We start from the raw sequence: 24,024 nt of genomic DNA, 5'->3' as shown, positions 1-24,024 counted from the left end.
TTAGGAATCATTATATTATGTGCAGTCCACCATGGTTTTTGTACTTTTGTGCCCTGGCCATAAGAACTGCAGGTGAACCCCCCCATAAATAATACACTGCCTGTATTTGGCTTTATTCATAAGGGGAAGAGTGAACCATGTAGACCTTGTTCCCTTACTTGTGCCTCATTTAGATTAAATTTAATCTTTATAATAATAATAAACTAATTTATGGAGCGCTGGTGGGTGCCGTCCAAAACGGGGCCCTGAATTGGGCTGTACTGGTACTTCTGCAAACAGAGCTATAAAACTCCCATGATCTTTACCCAAGCCTCTAACTTTGTCACTCCACAAGGATTTCACTAATTTGAGTGTCATACTTACTTATAGTAGTACAGCAGTATATAGTAGTATTACTGTAGTATCTAAAGCAGTAACTTTTAAAGTAAAAAATCATAAATTATGCTCTCTATATGTATAACACAAAAACATATTTTGCTTATAAATAGATTTACCAAAATACCTTTTTATTGAATTGTATATTAATAATTCAGTTAAACAACAGCAAAACTGCATGCTCCAGAACTTTTACCAAAAACACATTTTATTTAATTTTACTGCAGTTTTGAAAATTTTTATGCTGTTTTATTTTTTTTTTCTTACAATGTATGTATTGATACAACACCATGCAGATTAATGGCACAGATATGGCACATTGTTAACTAATGGTGCACATAGATATTCCTTCATTCTTTTGAACTGTTTCTTGTTTCTTCCAGGATGTGTTGGGCCAGACAACATTCCCCGCAAGGTATACATTTTTGGATATATATAAGAAAATAAGCATTGTGTTTACTGTGTTCAGATAACAAAAAAAACTGTGCACGGTCCTCTTATATACATTCACTAAATCTGCTCATATGAATCAACCTGTGATTAAAAAATGTTTACTATTGGGTTATAAGTGTTAAATGTGGTTCTTTTCTTTGCAGTATGGAGAATCCTTTGAATTTAACTGTGAAACCTGCACATGTTTGGAGGGTGGTAGTGGAATAACCTGCCAAAAACGGGAGTGCCATCATGTAAGAAAAGAAGGGTGTACTCGGGAAGGCTTCTATCAAGTTACTCAGATCAGTGCTACAAACAAGTGTTGCGAAGAAACTGTATGCAGTAAGTATCTAATACACCTATTTTCCTGTTACGTGCACTACCAGCAAATATATTTGACAAACCCGCACAAAAGAAAAAAAAACACACTAAACACTAAACACATCTAACACCAAAGAATAAGGAAAGAGTGGTTAAGTCAACAAAGAGAAAAAACTCAGCCACAGATCACTTACTTAGATGTCTAAAGTTGTGCAGACTTGGTTGGGCTTTCCAATTGCCTGGACATGAAGATTTGGGTTTAATAGATTATTTAGTGTACCTTGTTGGTGGATGGGTGCTTGTTCTGGCAGATAAGGAAGGAAAGATGATCATCACATACTGCAGTTCTGATTGTTCATCTGTTGGACTGAATGAACAGAATAATAACATTTGGCCATCTCTGTGTATGACCAGTTATATGGTTTTCATCCTTTCAGTCTGTGGACCGATTAGTTAGATATCCTCATGTTTTTTTTCTTTGTATAATGAAAGAAAATGTAATTCTAAGCAACTGTAAAATATATAATGAAACATTGTCAAAGATTCTAAAATTATGTATAAATAAAATGGCAACTGAAAGCAGTTTCTGTGTATCTTTTGCTACTGCCTACTCAGTTTGCCAGACAACATTATATCATAAATCAATTACCCTCCAGTCAAGAATCCAGTTTCTATTATTTATTTCTTTATGTTCTTACTTTTTCAGTTTATGTGTGCAGTTTGCAAATCAGTGCAACTTACATCAAATTCATACCAAACCAATATGCTTAGGAAAACTGATTTTTTTAATAATCTTATTTTAAGGATGTGACCCAAGTCGGTGCTCACGTACCTTCCCTAAATGTGGACCTGGATTTGAACTTAAGGGGGACATCGAGGAAGGCCATTGTTGTCCTACTTATGCTTGTAGTAAGTTTGTTGTAACGTGAATGCATGCAATTAAATGTAACTAAACTGGATATCTTTGGAGTCAACTACAGAACAACAAATAGAACATTCTGGAATGGGGTATAAACACAACATTTAATCCATTTAGCAGAGGTTTTTGAGGGCTTTCAGTCTAGAATGGGGAATAGGGGAAATGTAGGGTGAGGGAGAGCAGTGGATGAGAAAATGGAGAAAATATTGGAAGAAGTGAGTGAAGTCCTAAAAAGACGATAGGTGGGGGGGTGAAACTGGGTAAAAATAGGGGAAAGATGTATGGGGGAATGGAGTAGACTTCTGTGAGGGATATAGGGTTGAAGGGACTGTAGGGAGAAAATGACAGAACATTTTGAGCAAAGTGGAAATATGGAGAGTAGAAATAATGTTGAAAATTGATGAAAAAAATGTGTTGGTGGGGGAAATAGGGCAAAAGAGGGTAGGAATGTAGAGAAAATACATGGAGAAGGAGTGTGGGATTTTAAAATCTTGAGCCTCTATACAAAATCAATAGAAATCATTTTGTTGCATGCGTAATTATGTAAACTTCAACAGAGTGTTTAAGACAGTTTTATGGTTGAGTTAAGATTCCCTTTAATATAACAGGGAAATTTAAGTTTACAAATAAAGAAAAGAAAATGTATTTAAGGGTTTGATATACTGAATGTCCTATAAAAACTTAAAAAAACCCAAAGCAACATATTTTCATACAACTGTAATTCTGGGACACCACGTGTTAGTAGATATGTAACTTACACAAGTAAACTCAAACATCTGATGCATTTTTTATGTCTTTCTTCCAGAACCAAAACACGTTTGTGTTAGTGGCAACGCTGAATACTTGGTAAGCAGCATTTTAAGAGATTTAAGAAAAAAAACTTGTGGACAACACTAAAAAGCAAACTACTTCAACATACTTGATATATATTAAAGGGGATGTATACCCTTGTTCAACATGAGTTCAATGAATAGGGCTTGTGCTAAACAAAAATTTTGCCAATTATTTTAATAATTGAAATCTATGTTTTTGTGTTTTATTGTTTCTTAAGCAAACAGGGAAACTGAAGCTACTCCATACCTGGCCCATGTGCGTTTGATAATTATATTACCAGCATACAACCCACCCTTTGTTGTGACATTTTTTAAAACATTGATTTCCAGATTTCCCAGTTTCCCTGTTTCACTCAAAAAATAACAAAAACAGGGAAACATAGGAAACATAACTTGACTAGATACAGAAAACACTCCAAAATATTTCATTTTGCTGTATTAAAGACTCCAATAAATGACAAACAACAATTTGAAACAGGGTTTTAAAATACACAAACCCTTTCGGTTTATCAGTTATCTAGAAAAAAAACAATTCCCATAAAACCCTAAGCACGAAGTGTAAAATCTATGGCACTAGGACTTATGCACTTGAGTGTCTGAGCACTGTAGTTAAAGATAATTGTAGTATTTATTCTTATAGTTACACAATTGAAGACAAATATCCTTAAAGTTGCAATGGGTAGTGATGAGCGAATTTTTTTTGCCATGCATAGATTCACAGGGAATTTCCGCAATTCAGAGCGGAAAAATGTGTTGCGCGTCCAAAAGTCGCATTAAAAAAAAAAGACAAAAAAAAGACACTGGTGACAAAAAAAGTTGTGCGACAAACACATTTTGCAGATTTTTCGCTGTTTCGCATATTTTCTTGTTGGTTCACAAGTTTTACGGCAAAGCGAAACGGGACAGATTCACTCATCACTAGCAATGAGATGTGCTGAAATGTTAGGCACACCCCCAGTGATTGCAATCATTTACCTGATACCCCGGGCCAGAGCTCCTGTTAGCAGGAACTGCACTGGCCCAGGGTACCTACAAGCAAATGATCCTCTGTCTTCTTCCTACCTCATGTTCAACAAGATGAAAGGAAGAGGATTGCTCCCTAGCAGGTACCCCAGGAGCACCGGCCTAGGTTACCTGGCAAGTGATTACAATCACTGGAGGGTACCTAACATATGGCATCCCCTGTGATTGTATCTTTCCTCTCCTTTATATTTTTAAAGCAACATCATATTCTACAGCCCTGTACAATAAATGATATTTACATACATAACCAAACAATAAAAGGTAAAGAGGGCCTTAAGAATATTGTTTTATTGCACTTGTTTAGTAATTTTATGTCATTTCACAATGGGTTACAATTTAATGTTGTAATGTGGTACATTATGGGTATTGCAAAACCCGATGTTGCACTAATATGGCCTAAAAATATACATTTATATTTGCACCAAATCTTATGTTTTCTTTTGTGTTTCCACAGCCTGGGTCTCATGTTTACACAGAGAAGTGTGAGAACTGTATCTGTGCACATGATGGAAATAATTTTACAATAGCCTGCCATCCATTTGCCTGCAACATACACTGCCCAGCTGTAAGTAGAGTGCGATGAACATTAGAATATTTTCATAATGGCAAGTGGCATCCTCTCAAAATACACAGTGTACTGTACTAAAGTAATGGAATAAATCTTTGATACAAAAATTAACACTATAACTAAAATGTGCAAAGTGTACAGGTTGATTAAAATCTTCTATTTACTTCAACAGGGTTTTAAGGTGAAGAAAAATTCCCCATCTGACTGTTGTGGTACTTGTGTGCAAACCAATTGTGTGGTGAAGTATGAAGGCTCCTACAGGCTTATGAATGTAAGTTTAGTTTCAAAATATGTTATATTGCAAAAAAACTAATTGTCCAACCTGCATATTTAATTATAATGAGTTTTATGTGTTTAATTATTTATATATGTTTCATTTATTTTTTATTTATGTTCATTTTGTTTTGTTTTCAATGTAAAGAAAACATGTAATATAACAAATCTTGCAATTTACCCTACTTTATTTTTGTCTTATAATAGCCTGGAGATGAACTGCCCTCCATGAATGATAACTGCACAATGTATAAATGCTCATTAATCAATGATCAGTTCGTCACCACTGTCTCCCAAACCTCTTGCCCCACATTAAATGAAGAAGACTGTGAGCCTGTAAGTAGTTCTGATTTGCCATGTGCCATAATATCACATGATACCATAGTTTGCATAATTTTATCCTGTGAAAACCATAAGGTGTAACTAATTAATATAGGTAGCTGGTTAGAAGGCTACATATCATCTATAAATGTAATAGGAGCATGCTTACATCATATGTATCATACCTGAATGCACAGTTTGTGTTGGGCTGCCATTAGTCCTATATTTGACACTATATTTGACTTAGCCTTTATTAAGCAAAATTCTTTACCCTACTTGTTTTTATGAAAAATTCCTGCTTTACCATTTACTGCAAATTGAACTGCTCTCTATTCACTATTTTAGTCCTGCTCCACTTTCTTGCAGTGTCTGCACCTAAATAACACAGGCAAAAAAATGTTTATCCATTTCCTAAAACCTCTAGAACGTGCTCCAAATGTGATATACTTATAATTATACCTCTCAAGGCTACAGACCTGCCCTGCTTTTTGCTGCCTTCAGTGGCCTGGCAACATGTATAGATGGGTATTTTTAACCAGTGGCAATGGACCAGGCTAATAGGTTAGAGAGACTGATTTGATTAATTGCTGTCACAAGATGGTAATTTATGATTCTAATGTCAATCAGCATCAATAGCATGTTGGTTTCTTGTGGTTTCTATGGATCATTAAAGGAGCTCCAGCTGCAAAAGCAAAGCCAGGTACAATAATTTTGCAATAATGATATGAGACACATTTGTGATCAGTGACTGCATTAGTATTAACAATCCCTATTTTTGTCTAGGCGTGATTCTTTATGATTTGTGCATCTGGTGTTGTCTAGGCAAACAGCTGCAACCCTAAGGGGCATATTTATATAAATGGGATTTATTAAATGATGAACTCTCACCAATTACATGATGAACTTTCACCAATTGATAAATATGCTTCTAAAAATCCCATAGCAATGTATAGAAAGTAGGTGGATTTACTGTGATGAACTATAATCTCAAGTTTTGATAAATCTGTCCCTAAATCCTTCACAAATTATACACCATTGTAAGGCCTTTGTGATAAATATATTATTTTTTTCTCCAAAACCAGGGAAGCATTCACCGTTCACTTAATGGATGCTGTAGAACATGTAAGTTGTCTATACATTTATTTGATATGATTTTATATGTTCCCATACCATTTTATCTATACAACATCCATTATAAAAAAAAACAGGTGCCTTGAACAAAGCAAGAGGCCATAACATGTCTTAATGTTTAAGGTCAAGCACAACTTCCCAGTGGTGATTAATCTAAGACTAGGGGGCTGATTTACTAATCCACAAATCCGAATGGGAAAAAATTGGATTGGAAACGAACATTTTGCGACTTTTTCGTATTTTTTGCGATTTTTTCGTAGCCATTACGACTTGCTCGTAACTTGTCATGACTTTTTCGTAGCCATTAAGACTTGCTCGTAAATTGTCGCGACTTTTTCGTAGCCATTACGACTTGCTCGTAAATTGTCGCGACTTTTTCGTATTGAACGCTCGTAAACGGCGGGCAAACCTTTGCGACTTTGCATGATTTTGGAAGCCTCCCATAGGACTCAATGGCACTCTGCAGCTCCAACCTGGCCCAAGGAAAGTCACGATACTGAAGCTTGAATGAATCCGAAACTTTCGTACTCGGCGCGACGGCTACGAAAAAGTTGCAACAATTTACGAGCAAGTCATAATGGCTACGAAAAAGTCACAACAATTTACGAGCAAGTCTTACGACTTGCTCGTAAATTGTTGTGACTTTTTCGTAATGGCTACGAAAAAGTCGCAACAATTTACGAGCAAGTTGTAATGGCTACGAAAAAGTCGCAACAATTTACGAAAATATCGCAAAATACCGATCATTACGAAAAAAACACATTCGGGCGATTTTTGGACATTCGTGGATAATTAAATGTGCCCCTAGGACTTAAAAAAATGTGCTTCCCATGTCTTCTTTGGAGCCAGGTACATGAACCTATGAACTAACAAATGAAGAGCATACTATGTAAACCAGGGGTGTCAAACTCAATCACATAAGGGGGCCGAAATCTAAAACACAGGCTAAGTCGCGGGCCAAATTTTTTATTAATATACCAGTGATGTTGCTCATAGCAGCCAATAGATGCTTTGCTACTTTGGAATCTGATTACTGGATACCTTGGGCAACATTACTGGTAATGCTTCACTCCACTTTTTACACAGAATGATAAATATACCCCTTAGTCTTAGTTACTATGTGAGAAAATGGAAATTGATCAGGCTGGATGGTCAGACACACTCACCAAGGGCCACATAAAACAGCCAGGTGGGCCGGATTTGTTGTGTTTGACATATATGATGCAAACCATAGTAAAAGATCTATATATTTGAATCTTCTGAAGCCTGAGGATCAGTGTGAATATGCTATTTTTTTGCAAGATTGCTTAAATCACTTCATAAACCACCCCAGTAAGCAAAACATTTTGCTACAAATCATTGCCTTGAGCATCAGTAGTGTTAATGTCTCTATCTTTCTCTATATGCCAACATATTTTATAAGATCTGAAATTCTCACGTTAGGAGTTTCAGTGGTTCATACAATTTTCCATTGGATAAGTGAAACATCTAAGGGCACATTAATTAATATTTAAGATCGTGATTCAACAAAAATCAAGGCATAAAATCGCAATCTCAAATATATTCAAATTTAAGTTTTTTAAGTATTGAATGTAAAAATCTCAACATTTCTAATGAAAATGTTTGATGGCTAAAAGCTTGGAAAATTTGTATTAGAGCAACTTATTTTTTTGTTATTTGAGTTTATTAAAACAGAATTCACAGCTTTGTTAAATATGAGTGGAACAATGTAATTCTCATTTGCCTTTTTCCACTTTTACAATTGACCCATTCAGTTGTTTCTGAAATAGGCTAGCAATTGATAAAAAGTTATTTTTTTACTACAGATTTTTTTTTTAAATGATTAATCAATTTTTTCTTTTAACAAATGAAATAAATCACACAAGTGTCAATCAAGCAATCAAAGGAATCTACACTAACAGAAACAATACATTTTGCCACACACAGGCAAATTTCCCCAGCATCAGTGATTGCCTCAAATGTGGTTAGTCAAATTGTACTGATCTGATTGACCTATAAGTCAATACAATTACTTTATGTCAATGTAGGGAAGTGTAGGGACAATCAAAAGTTTTGTTATTTTTTAGCTATTAAACATTACTGCATTTACATAAAAGACTAACTTCACAAAATGTTTTTTTCAGGAGCTCAAAATATCAATTTGAATGTATAAACTATATGGAAAAATTGTCAAATTTGTTGCCAGATAAAACATGTTATGATGTGAGTCATCAAGTCCTGAAGGGGCCTAATATGGCTCCCAGTCTTTTCTCACTTCCTTAATCTAATCACCCCTTTGTGACAATGGACACTAGGTTGATTTATCTGATATAAATTAAATACAACAAAGATATAATATATGAAAAATAATTAAGAGAGATTAAGAATATAGAACAACAGAGAACAACTTATAGAACAACTTGTATGTTACATTTAGTTAAATATGTTAAATCATGTTGGATGTAAAAAATGTTATTCCTTCTTTAATTGGCTTTAATGTAACTACACTACAGGTATCTTTAAGAATGACTCCTGCAAGATACAGGCATTTGATGATTATTTGACCTACCAAGGGTGCACATCAGTGACAAGGGTCAAAATGTCACGCTGTGAAGGATCCTGCAGGACATCTTCAATGTAAGATGAAAATAATTGTTACATAAACTGAATATAGAATATGATATATGTGGTGCCAATGACTTTGGGGCAGATTTAGCAACATTCAAATTTTACTTTTTGATACATACCAAGTTGTTTTGTTGCAAATATAAGAAAAAAGTTTTGTTTGAAGTTTATTAAGCACAAAAAAATAAAAATGCATATAAAAGCTCAGCAAGTTCATGTAAAATCAAAGTTGTATTAGTAAAATTTAAGCTTTTTTTCAATTCAGGTTTTTGAGATTAATTTCAAATTTGGTAGGCTCATTGAAAATGATAGGTAGGATGTTATTTTACTGAGTTCAATGTGATTTATCATACTTTTACACCATCAAGTTTTTGGAAGTCTGGTTTTTTAAATAAGCACATATTTGATTTGTAAAAACTTGAAAATGTGATTTTTTGATAAATTGATGTCCCCATGTCGAACTGTTCTACATCTTCCCAACTTTCTAATATTTTTTTAGCCTATTTGTTGCGAGAGTAAGTGGCCCTTACATTTACAGTTTTCACTGTACATAAAGGTTAGATTTATTATAATTACTACCTGTCCTATTGCACTCTCTGCACTAGTGATGTAGCCTCCCTCGCTCCCCTGATGCAAAAAAAGCTAAACACGGGGGTTGTGAGTGGGCGGCAACAACTTGGCCATCTCAGGTGGCTAGGACCGCTGAGGCAGCACTAGGTAAATAGGCAAAACTGCCTATATTACCTCCCAATAATTTAGGGTAATTTCAGTCATTTCTCTCCAGTTAAATACTATATCCCACAACTGCCCCATGTGCCATTAGCCTCAATTTGCTTGTACAGTAAAGGAGATACACACACATAGTATGAACTTGTAAATAATGGTACATTGACTTCAATTAACAATAAGTCCAGATCCTTAATACATTGTACAATGAGGGGCAGAAGAAGTGGCACCCAAACTACATTAAATAAAGTAAGAAACATTGGGTAGTGGCACTCAAATACATTAAATACAGTGAGAAGCAGTGAGAACTTTAACCCAAATATGTTAAATACAATGAGATGCAATTATTTCTCACACCCCAGACCCCCATACCATTCCAAAAAGCAGAAGGCTGGCGCACTGTAGAGAAATTAATTCAGAAATAGTTTACATTGCTCAACATGCATACTTTCCCTGCAAAGTGGTAGACATGAGACTAGCACCCATGCAGGGAGAAACCATGTTTTGCTATTGTGTAACCTGGGTCATATTGACAGTACATGAGTAGGAGAAACAATAGCTTATTTAAAAGCAGTTCTTTTATGTAGTGCTGGCTGAATCAGACACAATGTACTGAGATGGCTGCCTACACACTAATATTACAACAGCAAAAAAAATTGTTGGTTCAAGATTAAAGTTGTGTGAGTGAATTATTAACAATGTAAACAGTATAATTTAAAAATGAAAAGTATACCATAAAAATCATGACTGCATCTCTTTTATATATTTTGTAAACTATTTTTTCTAATTGTATTTAATGTAGCTCTTTTCATAAAATTAATTTATTTATATTTTTTTACAAGTTATCTTTGCGAATTAGAATAAATGTGGCTATCAGTTCATGTACACATTTCTGGGTTAGTGAATAAAACAATTGGGGGAAATGCTTGTGCTATTATTTTCCACATTGAGCCCTAACAGGGTCACTTTATAAAAAGTGCTACATGTGGCCATGTCTAGTAACCTATAACAACCAAATTTAAGACTTTTTATTACAGTAACTCCTAAGAGGCTGTTACTGTGTGATCTTAATTTAGTAAATTCAGAAGACACTTGTTTATGCAGATAGGTTTTGCGATGAACAGGAACTATTTTCCAGACAAAAAGAGAACAACTGATTCTTTGAAAAAACACGTTTGTGTAAGATTCCCACAGTAATTTAACATTTTCTTCAATGTATTTCCTCTGTCTAGGTACTCTGCTCATGCACAGACTATGTCCCATACATGTTCTTGTTGCCAAGAGGTTCAGACTACAACAATTAAAGTCAAGCTCCGTTGTCCTGATGGAACATCACTTGATCATAAGTACATTGATGTGCAGGAGTGCAAGTGTACTGGCACCAAATGTCCAGATGGAAACATTTAGTCTAAACATTTAAAACTTTAAGGAGGTATTTTAATTGAATTAAAAATAGAATTATTTCATAATCACTTAAAAAAAATTAAAAAAAACACAAAATTCATTGTTAATTTGTATGATTTATACCTTTGCCTCCTAAAAATAAAGTACTTTATGATGCATTGCAAAAAGAGTGTGAAATGTTCATTCTTGTAACACTGGTACAACTGAAATCTTCTAGCTCATTAACAATGAAAATATTGGTGGTTCAGTGAGTTCATACATGAACAGACATAACTGGGTATAGGAGCAGAGATAGGATGAACTTCTGCATGAGTTATTAAGTTTGAGCAAAACTGACTAATGTCAATGTACACACAACCTGTTTTATTGGGGGTTTATAGGGAGTGGATAGCATGTGAAAGAGATAAGGTAAATAATAAACACGAAACCATTTTATATGTAAAGTTCACCTCGATTCGTCAGATGTATTTTCACAAGATATCTCATATTCACTAATAAATCATAAGTACTCTAAAGTAAGAGAAATGTAGTAACATTTCTCTTTGCATAAATTATCTGTGTTTTACCAGTAAAATTGTTTGAATTTACACCCTAAAGAAATAAAGAAAGGAGATGATATAGATAATCAGATTCAAAGTGGCTTATATGACTTTGTAATAGCATTTCACCAGCCTAAACCTGGAGAAATTTCTCCTGGTGAAAATACATTCTTGTGCTCTGGTAAAATGGTAAATATTCACAGTATGGCACTTGAGAAGTTTCACCTGTCAAAACTGAGTCTTTAGTAAATTTTTATTTTTGTTAAAAATATTAACTTTCCGCCTAAAACGTTCAGCCTAAAAATGCTCATGTATGGAGTTTTAGTGGTAAGTTTCTTTATTAAAGGAGAAGGAAAGGCTAATAAAGAGTTAATCTCAAGCTGCAGGCATACCTTCAGTTCTCTCAATAGTGCCCTTAAGTCTCCCCATATTTCACCTGTTCAGAAGATCAGAAGCCAAACAGGAAGAAAAACGCTGAGCTGTGTAAAGAAAGTTCCCATAATGCCTCACTCCTGCACAGACACCCAGACCAAGTGAACATGCTCAGTTAGTTAGACTATTAGTCAGCTTCCTGCTGATTGGCTGAGATGCACATTCCTAAGGGGGGGAGTGAGTTATTAGCATTCTTGAGGGAGGGGGGAGCAGCAGAGAGAAGAGAGCTGAATGCTGCGTGTCTCTGGCGGAGGAAAACAGACACAACTAATCTTTTTACAGAGAACTCAGTGCAGCATTTCTGTGAGTGCTTATGGCTGTATTTACATAGACCGTTCTGATAAAGCTTACTTAGTTTTTACCTTTCTTTCTCCTATAAGTAGTAATTTTCTTTATTAAGGAATTAAGTCTCAGAAGTGTAAAGCAGATTAATTTTGTAAATGTGCAAATGAAAAGAAAAATATAGAAGGAAAACTGTATTCTTGTATTAAGAAAAAAAGAAGAGAATTTGCACAGTGACAAAGATGATTAAATCAGGTTTTTCTTTCTAAAAAATTTTAAAGAAGTGAAAGTTAGAACTATGTGACAGGGCTTAACAGAAAAAGAAGAAGACCATACAACAAGACAAAATAGACCAAAGAGATGAACTAAGTAAGCATTTATCAACAAGAGAAAAAGTGTGAAAGCAAATATTATTGGATGGAGGGGAGTAATAGGAAGATAAATCCAGAAGAGAAGGAAAAGAAAGGAAAATGATAACTGTGCACTGAAAATAGAAGGAAGTTATAGGAGAAAGGAAGGAGGGAGGAAAAGGTGAACATTGTGAAAAAGAACTGAACAAGGGTAGGCAAGAGACACATAGGGGCCCATTTATTAAAGTACAAATTTCAGATTGTTCTAAGTACGATTGGAACAAATTCGTAGTAACCACGATAATTTCTGATGTTCGAAAATGTTATGAAATTTTCTTGGACATGCGAAAAATCGTGGTAGCAATCCGAAAGTTATGAAATTTTCATATCTAAACGATCATAAACGGCGCAAAAACTTTTCTGACTTCAATGCATGATTTTGGAAGCTTTCCACAGGACTCAACGGCACTCTGCAGCTCAGACCTGGCCAAAAGAAAGCCACGATACCAAAGCTTGAATGAATAATTATTTCATTATGATTTTATATAAAGCCTCCTTTCATGAAATGTCAGTTCTTGTTGTCTGGCTTCTCATTAGTTTAGAAATAAATAATATGTTGTTGGCATCAACAGACATATCTTTGCTTGTTTGCTGATTTATCTACTAGGTTAGCACTAGTGCTCTGCTTTTGTTTGAAGAATTTTAGACTTATACCAAATATATTGATGTCCTATTTTCCATTTGTGTTGGGGGGTCATTGATCATTCATAGACAGCAGACTAACTATTTATGCATCAGATTAGTCTTCATTTACCTCCGGTTCTTTTTTTATGGGCACTAGCATTAAATCCATCAAAAACATTAAACCTGCCTGTATGTTTAAAGACCCAATGCAGATAAGGGGCAAGCATACAAAGGGTCATGTAGAACTGTAAACATGAAAAGCACAATTTTTTATGCAAATTGGCATGTTTGTTACCCAGAATGCAGAATGGGAGATGTGGCTGATGGGTCAAAATACCAGCATTTGTGCTCTTGCTTTGATGTGAATCAAACACAATTGTGATGAAAATTTTCTGGTCCATAATGCATTATTTTCGGTTTTCTGCATTAGAACAATGTGCAATTATATAATTAAATTAACATCCTAAATATAAATACTACGGGTATACTGAACAGTTTGATGCCCAATATGTGCGCTTTACCAAATTCTGTGGAGTACAGAGGCACCCAGATGAAAATATGCATATGAATGTTCACGGCTACTGCAATATAAGCACCCAGTATGTGCCATAACACCCCCTGACAATATGGAGACTCTAGCAAACAATATATTTGTGGAAAGTACACAGTCTGTCAAGTCCAAAATGGGTAAATGTAGCTTTCTACTGCAAACTACCATACCAGGTAGCTATGTTAAACATAGCATTTTTCGATGAAATTTCTTAAAATTGTCTTAGAGCTTGCATTTCACCCCATATTATGCCCCACATTTTGTAATGTACCAGTATCAACAAAACATCCTAATTATGCACACCAGTGGTCTACTGAACAGTTTGATGCCAAATATGAATAGATTTACTAAATATATGACATGCATCAGGTGTTGGAGAAACTTGGATGTGGTCCTAAATTCAGATGGGTCAAACTGCTATATAAGAAGCCTGTAGCACAAGTCATGGTTAATAACATGCTTTCTGAAGTATTTGAGTTGAAGAGAGGCACCAGACAGGGATGCCCTTGTCACCTCTCATATTTGCACTGGCCATAGAACCTCTGGCAGCAAAAATAAGGCAAACTCCCATGGTCAAGGGAATTAAGATTGGTAATCTAGAGGAGAAAGTGGCACTGTATGCAGATGATGTATTACTCTTCCTGGCAAACATTAATCTCTCACTACAAACCACACTAGAGATACTTGAGAAATTTGGCAGGCTAAGTGGCCTATGGATAAATAAAACTAAATTCATACTTTTTCCACTGGGGAGTCCAGCTGCAGAAGATAACTCTCCGACACTTACTCTAGTATTGAGATTCAGCTACCTTGGCATTATAGTCACAACAGACCCATTACTGTATACCAATGAGAACCTAGAGCCCATCCTAGCAAAATTCAAATCTGTAATTCCTCATTGGAACAAACTACTGCTGATGCTATGGGGTAGAATCAACCTCTTTAAAATGCTCCATTTGCCCAAATTTTTATATCCAGTGTGGAACTCTCTGGTGTATATACAGTTGATATAAAAAGTCTACACACCCCTGGTAAAATGTATTTATTATAAATACTTTATTGCACACTTTTATTATATTTAATATTTTTATTTTGTCTATGTAAAGTTGGGAGGAACACGGGTCAAAAAAATGTCATTACGGTAATGATGCTTCATTATTATTTGTATATGACAATAAAACTTGAAACTTGTCAGGTTCCAGTGCTGTACAAAAAACTAATCAGTTCTTTAAAAAACTAAACAGTAAATTAATTTCTTTTATTTGGGCCAACAAAGCCCCAAGAATATTGTGGCTCACACTCACTGCTACAAAAGAAGAAGGGGGGGCTTGCTCTGCCCCACTTGCAAAATTACTATTTTGCATCCCAATTATCCTATATACTGTACGATTTTGACTATATATAATAATAATATAATATTAATAATAATATTAATCACCCCTCCTACTAGGGTTTCGGTTCTTTTGAGAAGCAGACAAATAACCCACACCAATAAGTGTATATTAAAATGAATATATTGAGTAGCAAATCAATGGACGGTTATAATAAAAAGATTAGTTAACAAAACACAATATTTATACATTATTTACATTTACAGATTAATGACAAAATCTACATTATTATAGCTACCAATATACAAAGAACATGGTGGTCTGGTTCCTTCCCTTTAGCCATGGCCTCCTCTGTGGTTTGTCTCACATCCTGCCTGGTCACTTCTGATGCAGTTCCCAGGTGCTCCTCCCAGGTTCTTCCCCCAGGTTCCTTTTTCTAGGTTGCTCCACCAGCCTACATTTATACACTTTTCAGCCACTGCCCCCCACATACCAACTGATCAGATGGGGGTTGATAAAAACCACACCTTGCCCATTGTTCAGTAACGGTTGAGTTTTAGGCTTCTCGGAGACGTACTGTCCCACCATTCACAGAAAAACCCTTTGATATGGAGATTAACTTGAAAAACTGGTTTATATTAATCATTAGAGCTACCCTCTACACAGTGTATGATACATAAATATGTATAGAGGCACAAACACATATGTATATAACACAAATAATGGCACCCAAGATACACAATTTCTTACAATACATAACTGGTTTAATCCTGCACTGCATGTGGCAATCATAAGTTTCTTAGAGGCCATAATCAACTCACCATACAGGCAGCAGGCTGACCTTCCTCCCTTGCCCAAGGTACTTACCACCCCCAGGATAGTTTGGGTAAAGCTACAAACCAATGCCCACACCCCTCTCTCCCAACTATCATGTAAAGTGCATCTATGGAGAAACTCCAACTTGCCACATATGAGATACTTAGTTGATTTCAAATACTGGCCACAGTTACGACACCTGGATGATTTATTAATTGAATATTGTTTTGTATCACTAGAACAACTCAAAGTCAAACTCCACAGGCCAGATATTCAGTTCTTCCATTATCTCCAACTGAGACATGCATTTTACTCTCAGTTTAGGTCCTACCAACTTTCACTCACACTACTGCCATGGGAAGCCAGATTCTGGGCCTCAGACCCCACCAAACTAGTCTCCCAACTGTATAGCATAATCCAGGCCTCACATCCTGCTCCATTTGATAAGGCAAAATGTAAATGGCTGGCAACTGTTCCATCCCTAGATGAGGATCAATGGTAAGAAACAACTGATAACCTATACATTTTGTTAATATCTCTAAGAGATAGAATGATCCAATTTAAGATGATTCACCAAATATACATTAACCCTCTGAAACTGAAGGCCATGGGAAAAATAAAAAGATCCAAATGTGTGAAATGTGATATGGTAGAAGTAGGCTTCCTCCATTTGATCTGTAATAACATTCTGGACATAAGTTACCCACTATATAAGTGAACATCTGTCTCTCCCTGCCATCAGGTCTCCCGAGGTATGTTTGTTAGGAATAATAGACAAACTAGTACCCCTTCAAGAATCAAAAGCATTACTGCTCTCCCTTGGGTTCTATGCAAAAAAGGTAGTAATAATGAAGTGGATGAGACCCCTCCCTCCCACAGTCCAGCAATGGATAGAACTAATGGAACACTGCCACTAATCAAATTGACATATAACGCCCGGGCGCACCTGGGAAATTTAAGAAAATATGGGAACCCTGGCTAGATGCCAACCCCAGTATATATTTACCAGATGATTAACCCACGCATAACCCTTGGTGTACTTTGATGAGTGGATATTACATGGAGTTTAACCTTAAAACTGTTACTAAGTATATAATGTAATCGATTGTACTTGATGTAAGTGCCAATTTATTTGTTTATTTGTGTTTGTTTGTAAAACATTAACACCCACCACAACACTGAGTTTGGAATCTCTGATCTTATAGCAGCTTGGTTCTCTTTTCTGCACCTATGCTATTCCTTATGCAGCTGCTCTCACTAAATCACTGTCAGGAAGGCCAAGTTGCTTCCTTTTCCTCCTGAAGATATTTCTTCCTGAATAATGTACACATGCCCCCCTACACTCCTCCCACATTAATTGAGGCAGTTCTCTGAAGCAGACCCAGGGCCCGATCCACTAAAGTGCGATAAAACGTGCGCTATTTATAGCGTGCGGTAAAAATTTTATCGCGTCTTAATTTTCACGACTTTTCGCACTATAAGCATACTTGCGCTATTTATTTTCATGCAATATTTTTGTTGCGATAAATAGCGTGTGCGGTATTTTTTGCATGCACGCTATTTATCGCATGCGCTAATTGTCGCGACATTACGCACGTGACAATCGGCAGCATAAAATTGGCGACATTTTGCCCTGGGAGAGCACAGAGTGCTAGAGAGGTGCTGTATAAATATTTATTTGCAAAAAAAACCCCCAAAAACCAATAAAAATATAAGTAAGAAAAAAAAAGAAGTGCTAGAGTTATCACACTCGGCAGAAAATATGCTACGTACTAATTAACGCAAGTTGTTGCCCGCGACTATTATTTTTTGAAGCCTTTGTGAACTTTTGGACGTGCGGGGAATTTTCACGTGGCAAATTTTTTTATGCGTTTTGCCATTGGCGGATTGTTTTGCGAAATGCATGAAAAAATTTGCTGCGGAAAAATTCGCTGCACGTCCAAAAATTCGCTGCGAATCCCATGCCTGGTGAACCATTTCATCACTTGTAGCCGCATATAAATAGTCACACACATGAACGCACACCATGTTAGCCATACACGCCAATACTTTCGTAAAATTACTGTATTAAAAATAACCATTTCCCTGCAAACTGGCGACTGCGTCACTCTAGGGGAAACACACACTTGAATAAATAGCACTGCAAAGTCCATATTTTATTGGCAAAAGCTCATTTACTGTACTTTTCTATAATTATTATACCTAGTAATGTATTTTGTGTGACTAAAGATTTACCGCTATTGTACTGTATATTTTGGCGACAACATATTCACTGCTATAGTACTGTATATTTTGGCGACTAAATACTCACCGCTATAGTACTGTATATTTTGGCGACTAAATTTTTACCACTATTGTACTGTATATTTTGGCGACTAAATTTTTACCACTATTGTACTGTATAATAGTAGCGAAATTCCATACATGCCAAGACTTCAGTAAAATTGAGTAAAAAGACACATACTTGAATAAATAACACTGTAAGTCCATATTTTATTGGCAAAAACTCATTTACTGTACTTTTCTATAATTTTTCGCCTGCCTGTAGTAGGTGTTAATTTTTGCATAGCCGAATGCGATATTTAGCGCGCCTAAGTTATAGTGAATCATGCGATCGTATTCTTTTCAGCGCGGAAATTAACGCATGCGTTAAAACTAGCGCGAAAAATACCACATGCGAAAATGGCAACTTAACGCACGTGATAATACTATGGTGAATCGTGCGCTAATTATCGCGACTTATTTAATGCAAAAAAGCGTTCAATAATTTTTATCGCACTTTAGTGAATCGGGCCCCCAGTCTAATAGGAATACTCTTGGAGCTTATCTTTCTTTGTGATGTGCCTGTCCAGCAGCTTATTTAATGGAGAAGTGATATTTAAAAAAAAAAACCTTTAATGTAGTGCTCAGCCAGTAGTATATAGCCAGACTCAGGAATGACCGTAACGGGGTGGGTCACTTCTGTTTAGCCTGCACTTTGGGTCAGCTCCGCTTCTTCTGACTGTAGGTAAGCATTCTAGCAGGTGCTAGCATTAAGTCTACAATATGCATTCAAATTCTTCAACCCTTTAAGTGCCAGCAGAATTTCACATTTTGGTTCCCCTCAGTGCAAGACATTTTGTAAACATGCAGTGCTCTCTTATTTTTGGGGCATTTACTGGGAGGGGAATTAAGCTAAGGTAGGCAAACTATATTTCTTTTTCTTTTCATGAGAACCTGACCTTTCCAAATAAGAGTTTTTGTGCATATAAGCTCCCAGTATGTGTATTATGTGCCTTAAGACCAACTAACTAAGTATGGAGACCCTAGAAAACCATATGTTTTCCAAAAGTACACATTCTGACAAAACAAAAATGGGTAAATACATCTTTCTACTGCAAATAACCAAACTACAAAACTATGCTAAACAGAACAGTTTTTATGACATTTCTGAATATTGTCACAAAACTTGCATTTTACCTCATTATATACCCCATATTTTATAATGTATCAACATACAACATTCTAAATATGAATGCCAGGGGCCTACTGGATAGTTTGATGCCCTATATGCATAGATTTACCAAACTATGTGCTGTTCAGAGGCACCCAAATAAAAATAGTGCATTTGAATTTTCACATATGACGCTCCGGCTCGTGCAATTTTTGCACCCAGTATGTGTATTTTGTGCCATAAGACCCCCTAACAGAATGGAGACCTTAGAGAACCATATATTTTCCAAAAGTAAACATTCTGACATAACAAAATTGGGTAACTACAACTTTCTGCTGCAAATAACCAAACTACAAAGCTATGCTTAACATTTCTGAAATTCATCACAAAGCTTGCATTTTGCCCCATTATGCACCGCACATTTTGTAATGTATTACCATAAAACACTCTAAATATGAATGCCAGGGGTCTACTGAACAGTAGCATAGATTTACCAAACTATGTGGTGTACAGAGGAAGCCATATTGTGCAAAGACAAGTAACAAAGAACAATGTGCAATAAAATCTCTAGAATCCAAAAGCCTACTAAAATCAATGGTTTGGTTTTTTTTGCCTAGTGATATCTGCAGTCAAAATCAAAGTTCAAGTATTTTGGCTTGGGCAAATTGGTTTTACAAAGTAAAGCGAACACCTATGCATAACTGAAAATGCAATAAAAATGTGATTAAAAAAATCCACAAAATTGCGTGTGTGTACATGCGTGTCTAAATGCATGTTGTGTGCGTGTGTAAGTAGCTGTGAGTGCTGTGAATGTGTGAACCCCCCCAAAATGTATGTGTGTGTGTGTATGTATAAGTATGTATTAGTGTAATAAGTGTGTGTTTGGGTGTGTGTATGTGACACTAGTAAACAACAATGAAAAAAATGTATGTGGCACTAAACTGGGAACAAGAACCTGAATATCGCAGGAGGGACTCAGGAGGGACAGCAGCAGATGTCTTTTCTCCAGGATCTGATGAGTGGGCAGTGCAGCAGAGAAGGGGGAGAGCAGGAAAAGGCAATTGCGCCCCAGGGGTCACTTGTTCCCCGCCTTTGCTCATTTCCTACTGGCTGGGGAATGAGCGGGGAGTGAAGGAGCAGCTTTGAAAGCCCGGAAGTGTGGCACAAAGTAGATTCTACCTTATGTGGCACTTAGGTACTTTTATATATAGAATGTACAGATGTTGGTGGCACTTAAAGGGTTAAAGAAACATCTTTTGTTTGCTGTACAATGTTTATGGGGACCCACCCCCTCCCTCAGGTACAAACAAAGTGAAACTATGTGTTAAAGATAAATAAAGTAACAGTTGGGAAACACCCCCAATATGAAAACCCTTTAAGTGCCTCAGGATGTAGAATCTACGTCCTGTGTATAAAAGTACCTAAGTGTCACAGGCCCCATAGGAAATGTCAGACACACTGTCTGTGCATGCCTGACATTTCCTGCTCTCTCCTCCCTCTCCCTCTCTCTGCACACTCACAGATCAGAAGAAAGAAGCTGCAGCACGGCTCCTGAGTCCTTCCTCCCACCTCCAGAGGAACTGTGTGACTGCTTGACCCAGGTAAGTGTTAAAAAAACACACATACACACACATAATACACTAATACACACTTATACTCACACTTACACACATACACTCACAGCACTCATACTTACTTGCACACACACACATGCACACAAAACACATTTTGCCTAGTGCACACACACACTTACACACTTATGTAATTTTGTAAAAAAAAATTATCGCATCATTTTTATTCTTGCCTGAAAAAAATGTTTTATTGCCATTGCGGATAGAGTATTCTCTAACCACACGCATATGCAAAAGGGCTCCAAATGCACCGGACACAGCGGTTTGCTTAAAACTCGATTTTTATTACTCCATTTAAAAACAATACGCCTGACGCGTTTCATGTAAATATACACTTAATCATAGGCATGACAAACACAAGCAAGAAAACATTTAAATAGTGACATAACGATGATGAGCAGGACATCAGTACCGCCCATTTAACTCTTAAACAGATGGAGAAAATTCAATACAATCAAGTACAATGTAGCAAGCCACACAAAGTTACATAGTAAAATTGAATCAATAATAAATATATAAGCACATGAGATAAAAGTCATAATACCCCACTGCGATGACCTTAATAAAATCAAAATGATTAAAGTAAGAAAGAATCAATAAGGTCATTAAATTTCAGGTTAATTATGTCAAACATAGCAACTGATATCAAAAACAGAATTCAAACCAGTAGGATGTCGAGAGCCCAAAATAAAGATCCATTTCACCTCAAGACGCAACAGTCTATCATGCATATTTGAACCTCTTTTATCAGGGAAAACCCTGTCAATAACTTGAATCTGTAAAAAGAAAGGATCAGCCTCGCAACATTGTGTAAAGTGCCTTGCAATAGGACTGTTACTACTCTTTGAAACAATGTGTCTGATATGCTCTCGCATCCTACTTTTTAAAGAACGGATTGTACAGCCAACATACTGAACTGTACAACTTAAACAGGTTAACAGGTATACAACATACTGTGTATTGCAATTTGCATAAACACGTATATCAAAAAATCTGCCCGTAACCAAACTCTGGAAAGTGGTGGACCGTTTCACATACGTACAAGTGATACATCTACGTGCGCCACAGATGTATGTACCTTTTGTAGCCAACCAAGTGGGTTTAGTAGGTTGTGATCTCCACAAAGTGGGAGAGAGAACATTGCCCAGAGTGGGAGCTTTCCGTGCCACAAACCTACAGCCCCCTTGTAAGATCTGTGCTAGTTGTGGATCATTATATAAAACAGGTATTAAATTGTCTATCACCTTTCTAATTCTATAAAACCGATTGCTATAGGTAGTTACAAAAATAGGTGCAACATCACTCTTGTCCTTTTTATCACTATCAGTGACCTTATCAGCAAGTAAAGACACCCTCTCCATTCGGAGGGCCTTAATGAAAGCTGTTGAGAGAGATCTCATGGTATACCCACGATCTAAAAATCTATTGCGTAAGAGACAGGCTTGCTGAAGAAAAGCTGCATCTGTACTACAGTTCCTTCGAAGTCTATAGAACTGCCCCAATGGGATTCCCATAAAAGGTGTGGCCTGGGTGGCACGAATCAGCTCTCAATAGAGCATTACCAGCACAGGCCTTCCTGAACACAGTGGTCTCAACATATGAGCCAAACGCCTCCAATTTTAAATCTAAAAAAGAAATACTAAATTTATTAAACTCACTAGTGAATCTCAAATTTAAATCATTAGTGTTCAAATCCTTTACAAAACCAGCATACTCACTTTCTGTACCTCGCCAAATAAACAAAAGGTCATCCACATAACATTTGTAGAAAACAATTTTGTCAATAAAATCAGAGGTACTACCATAAATGTGGGACTCCTCCCACCAGCCCATGTACAGGTTGGCGTAGGTCTGTGCGAACTTCGCACCCATTGACATCCCACACTTCTGGAGATAGAAAACCCCATCAAATTTAAAGAAATTGTGCGTTAGTAAATATGATATGGAATCCAAAATAAAATTCTTTGTCACCACATCATACATACTGTATTTATCTAAGTGATATGAAACCGCAGATAACCCCTTGTGATGGGGAATGCATGATTAAAGAGAGGTCACATCAATTGTGCCCCAAGAATAAGAATCCCACCACCTCAAACCACCCAAAAATTGAAGGACATGCTTAGTGTCCCGAACATATGAAATCAATCATTGTACAAGAGGCTGCAAAAGTAAGTCAATGTATTCTGAAAGCCTTTCATTAAGTGACCCTATTCCAGACACAATGGGTCTCCCCACAGGGGGCGCTCCTTTTTATGAACCTTTGGTAGGTGATGAAACAATGGTATCTTAGTTACCATTCTACCAGTTCTCTAACCACACTGCAAAATATCTTTTGTGTATTATTTTGGTGTTTTTGTGACATTTTCTGTGATTTTAGTGCATTTTTAGCCTTTTTTTGCATTTTCAGTTATGCAAAGTTGTTGTTCGCCTTGACTTTGTCTGTAAAACTAATTTGCCCAAACCAAAATACTCAAACTGGGATTCTGACTGCAGATATCACTAGGAAAAAAACATTGATTTTAATGATTTTTTTGGGGATTGTAGCAATTTTACTGCATTTCACATTGTTCTTTGTTACTTGTCTTTGCACATGGACATTTTGTCTGCTGTATTTCAATTTGGCTTCCTCTGTACCCCACATAGTTTGGTAAATCTATGCATATAGGGCATCAAACTGTTCAGTATACACCTGGCGTTCATATTTAGAGTGTTTTTTTGTTGGTACATTACGAAATGTGGGGGTATATAATGGGGCAAAATGCAAGCTTTGTGACGATTTTCAGAAATATTATAAAAACCGTTCAGTTTAGCATAGCTTTCTAGTTTGGTAGTTTGCATTAGAAAGATGTATTTACCCATTTTTGTTTTGTCAAAATGTGTACTTTCAGAAAATATATGGTTTTCTAGGGTCTCCATACTATTAGGGGGTCTTATGGCACATAATACACATGCCGGTAGCTTATATTGCAGCGTATTCACTTTGTATGCACTAACTTCCTTTTGGGGTCGCTAAATGGCAGAT

General features: G+C 36.3%; 1 protein-coding gene across 1 annotated transcript in view; it reads left to right on the top strand.

Moving 5' to 3' along the window:
* LOC101734651 (mucin-2) overlaps positions 1 to 24,024 on the top strand; it is a 763,939-nt gene that overhangs the window by 493,585 nt on the left and 246,330 nt on the right. Inside the window, exons 43-49 of the mRNA XM_031900600.1 lie at positions 759 to 790; positions 972 to 1,149; positions 1,933 to 2,037; positions 2,853 to 2,893; positions 4,358 to 4,468; positions 4,644 to 4,742; positions 4,952 to 5,080. Coding sequence (XP_031756460.1) covers positions 759 to 790; positions 972 to 1,149; positions 1,933 to 2,037; positions 2,853 to 2,893; positions 4,358 to 4,468; positions 4,644 to 4,742; positions 4,952 to 5,080 — 695 coding nt within the window. The remainder of the gene's footprint in view (positions 1 to 758; positions 791 to 971; positions 1,150 to 1,932; positions 2,038 to 2,852; positions 2,894 to 4,357; positions 4,469 to 4,643; positions 4,743 to 4,951; positions 5,081 to 24,024) is intronic.

This window comes from Xenopus tropicalis, chromosome 4, assembly GCF_000004195.4.
Source record: "Xenopus tropicalis strain Nigerian chromosome 4, UCB_Xtro_10.0, whole genome shotgun sequence".
NCBI lineage: Eukaryota > Metazoa > Chordata > Amphibia > Anura > Pipidae > Xenopus > Xenopus tropicalis.
Note: the sequence above shows the minus strand (reverse complement) of the source record. Positions and strands in the feature narration are given on the sequence as shown.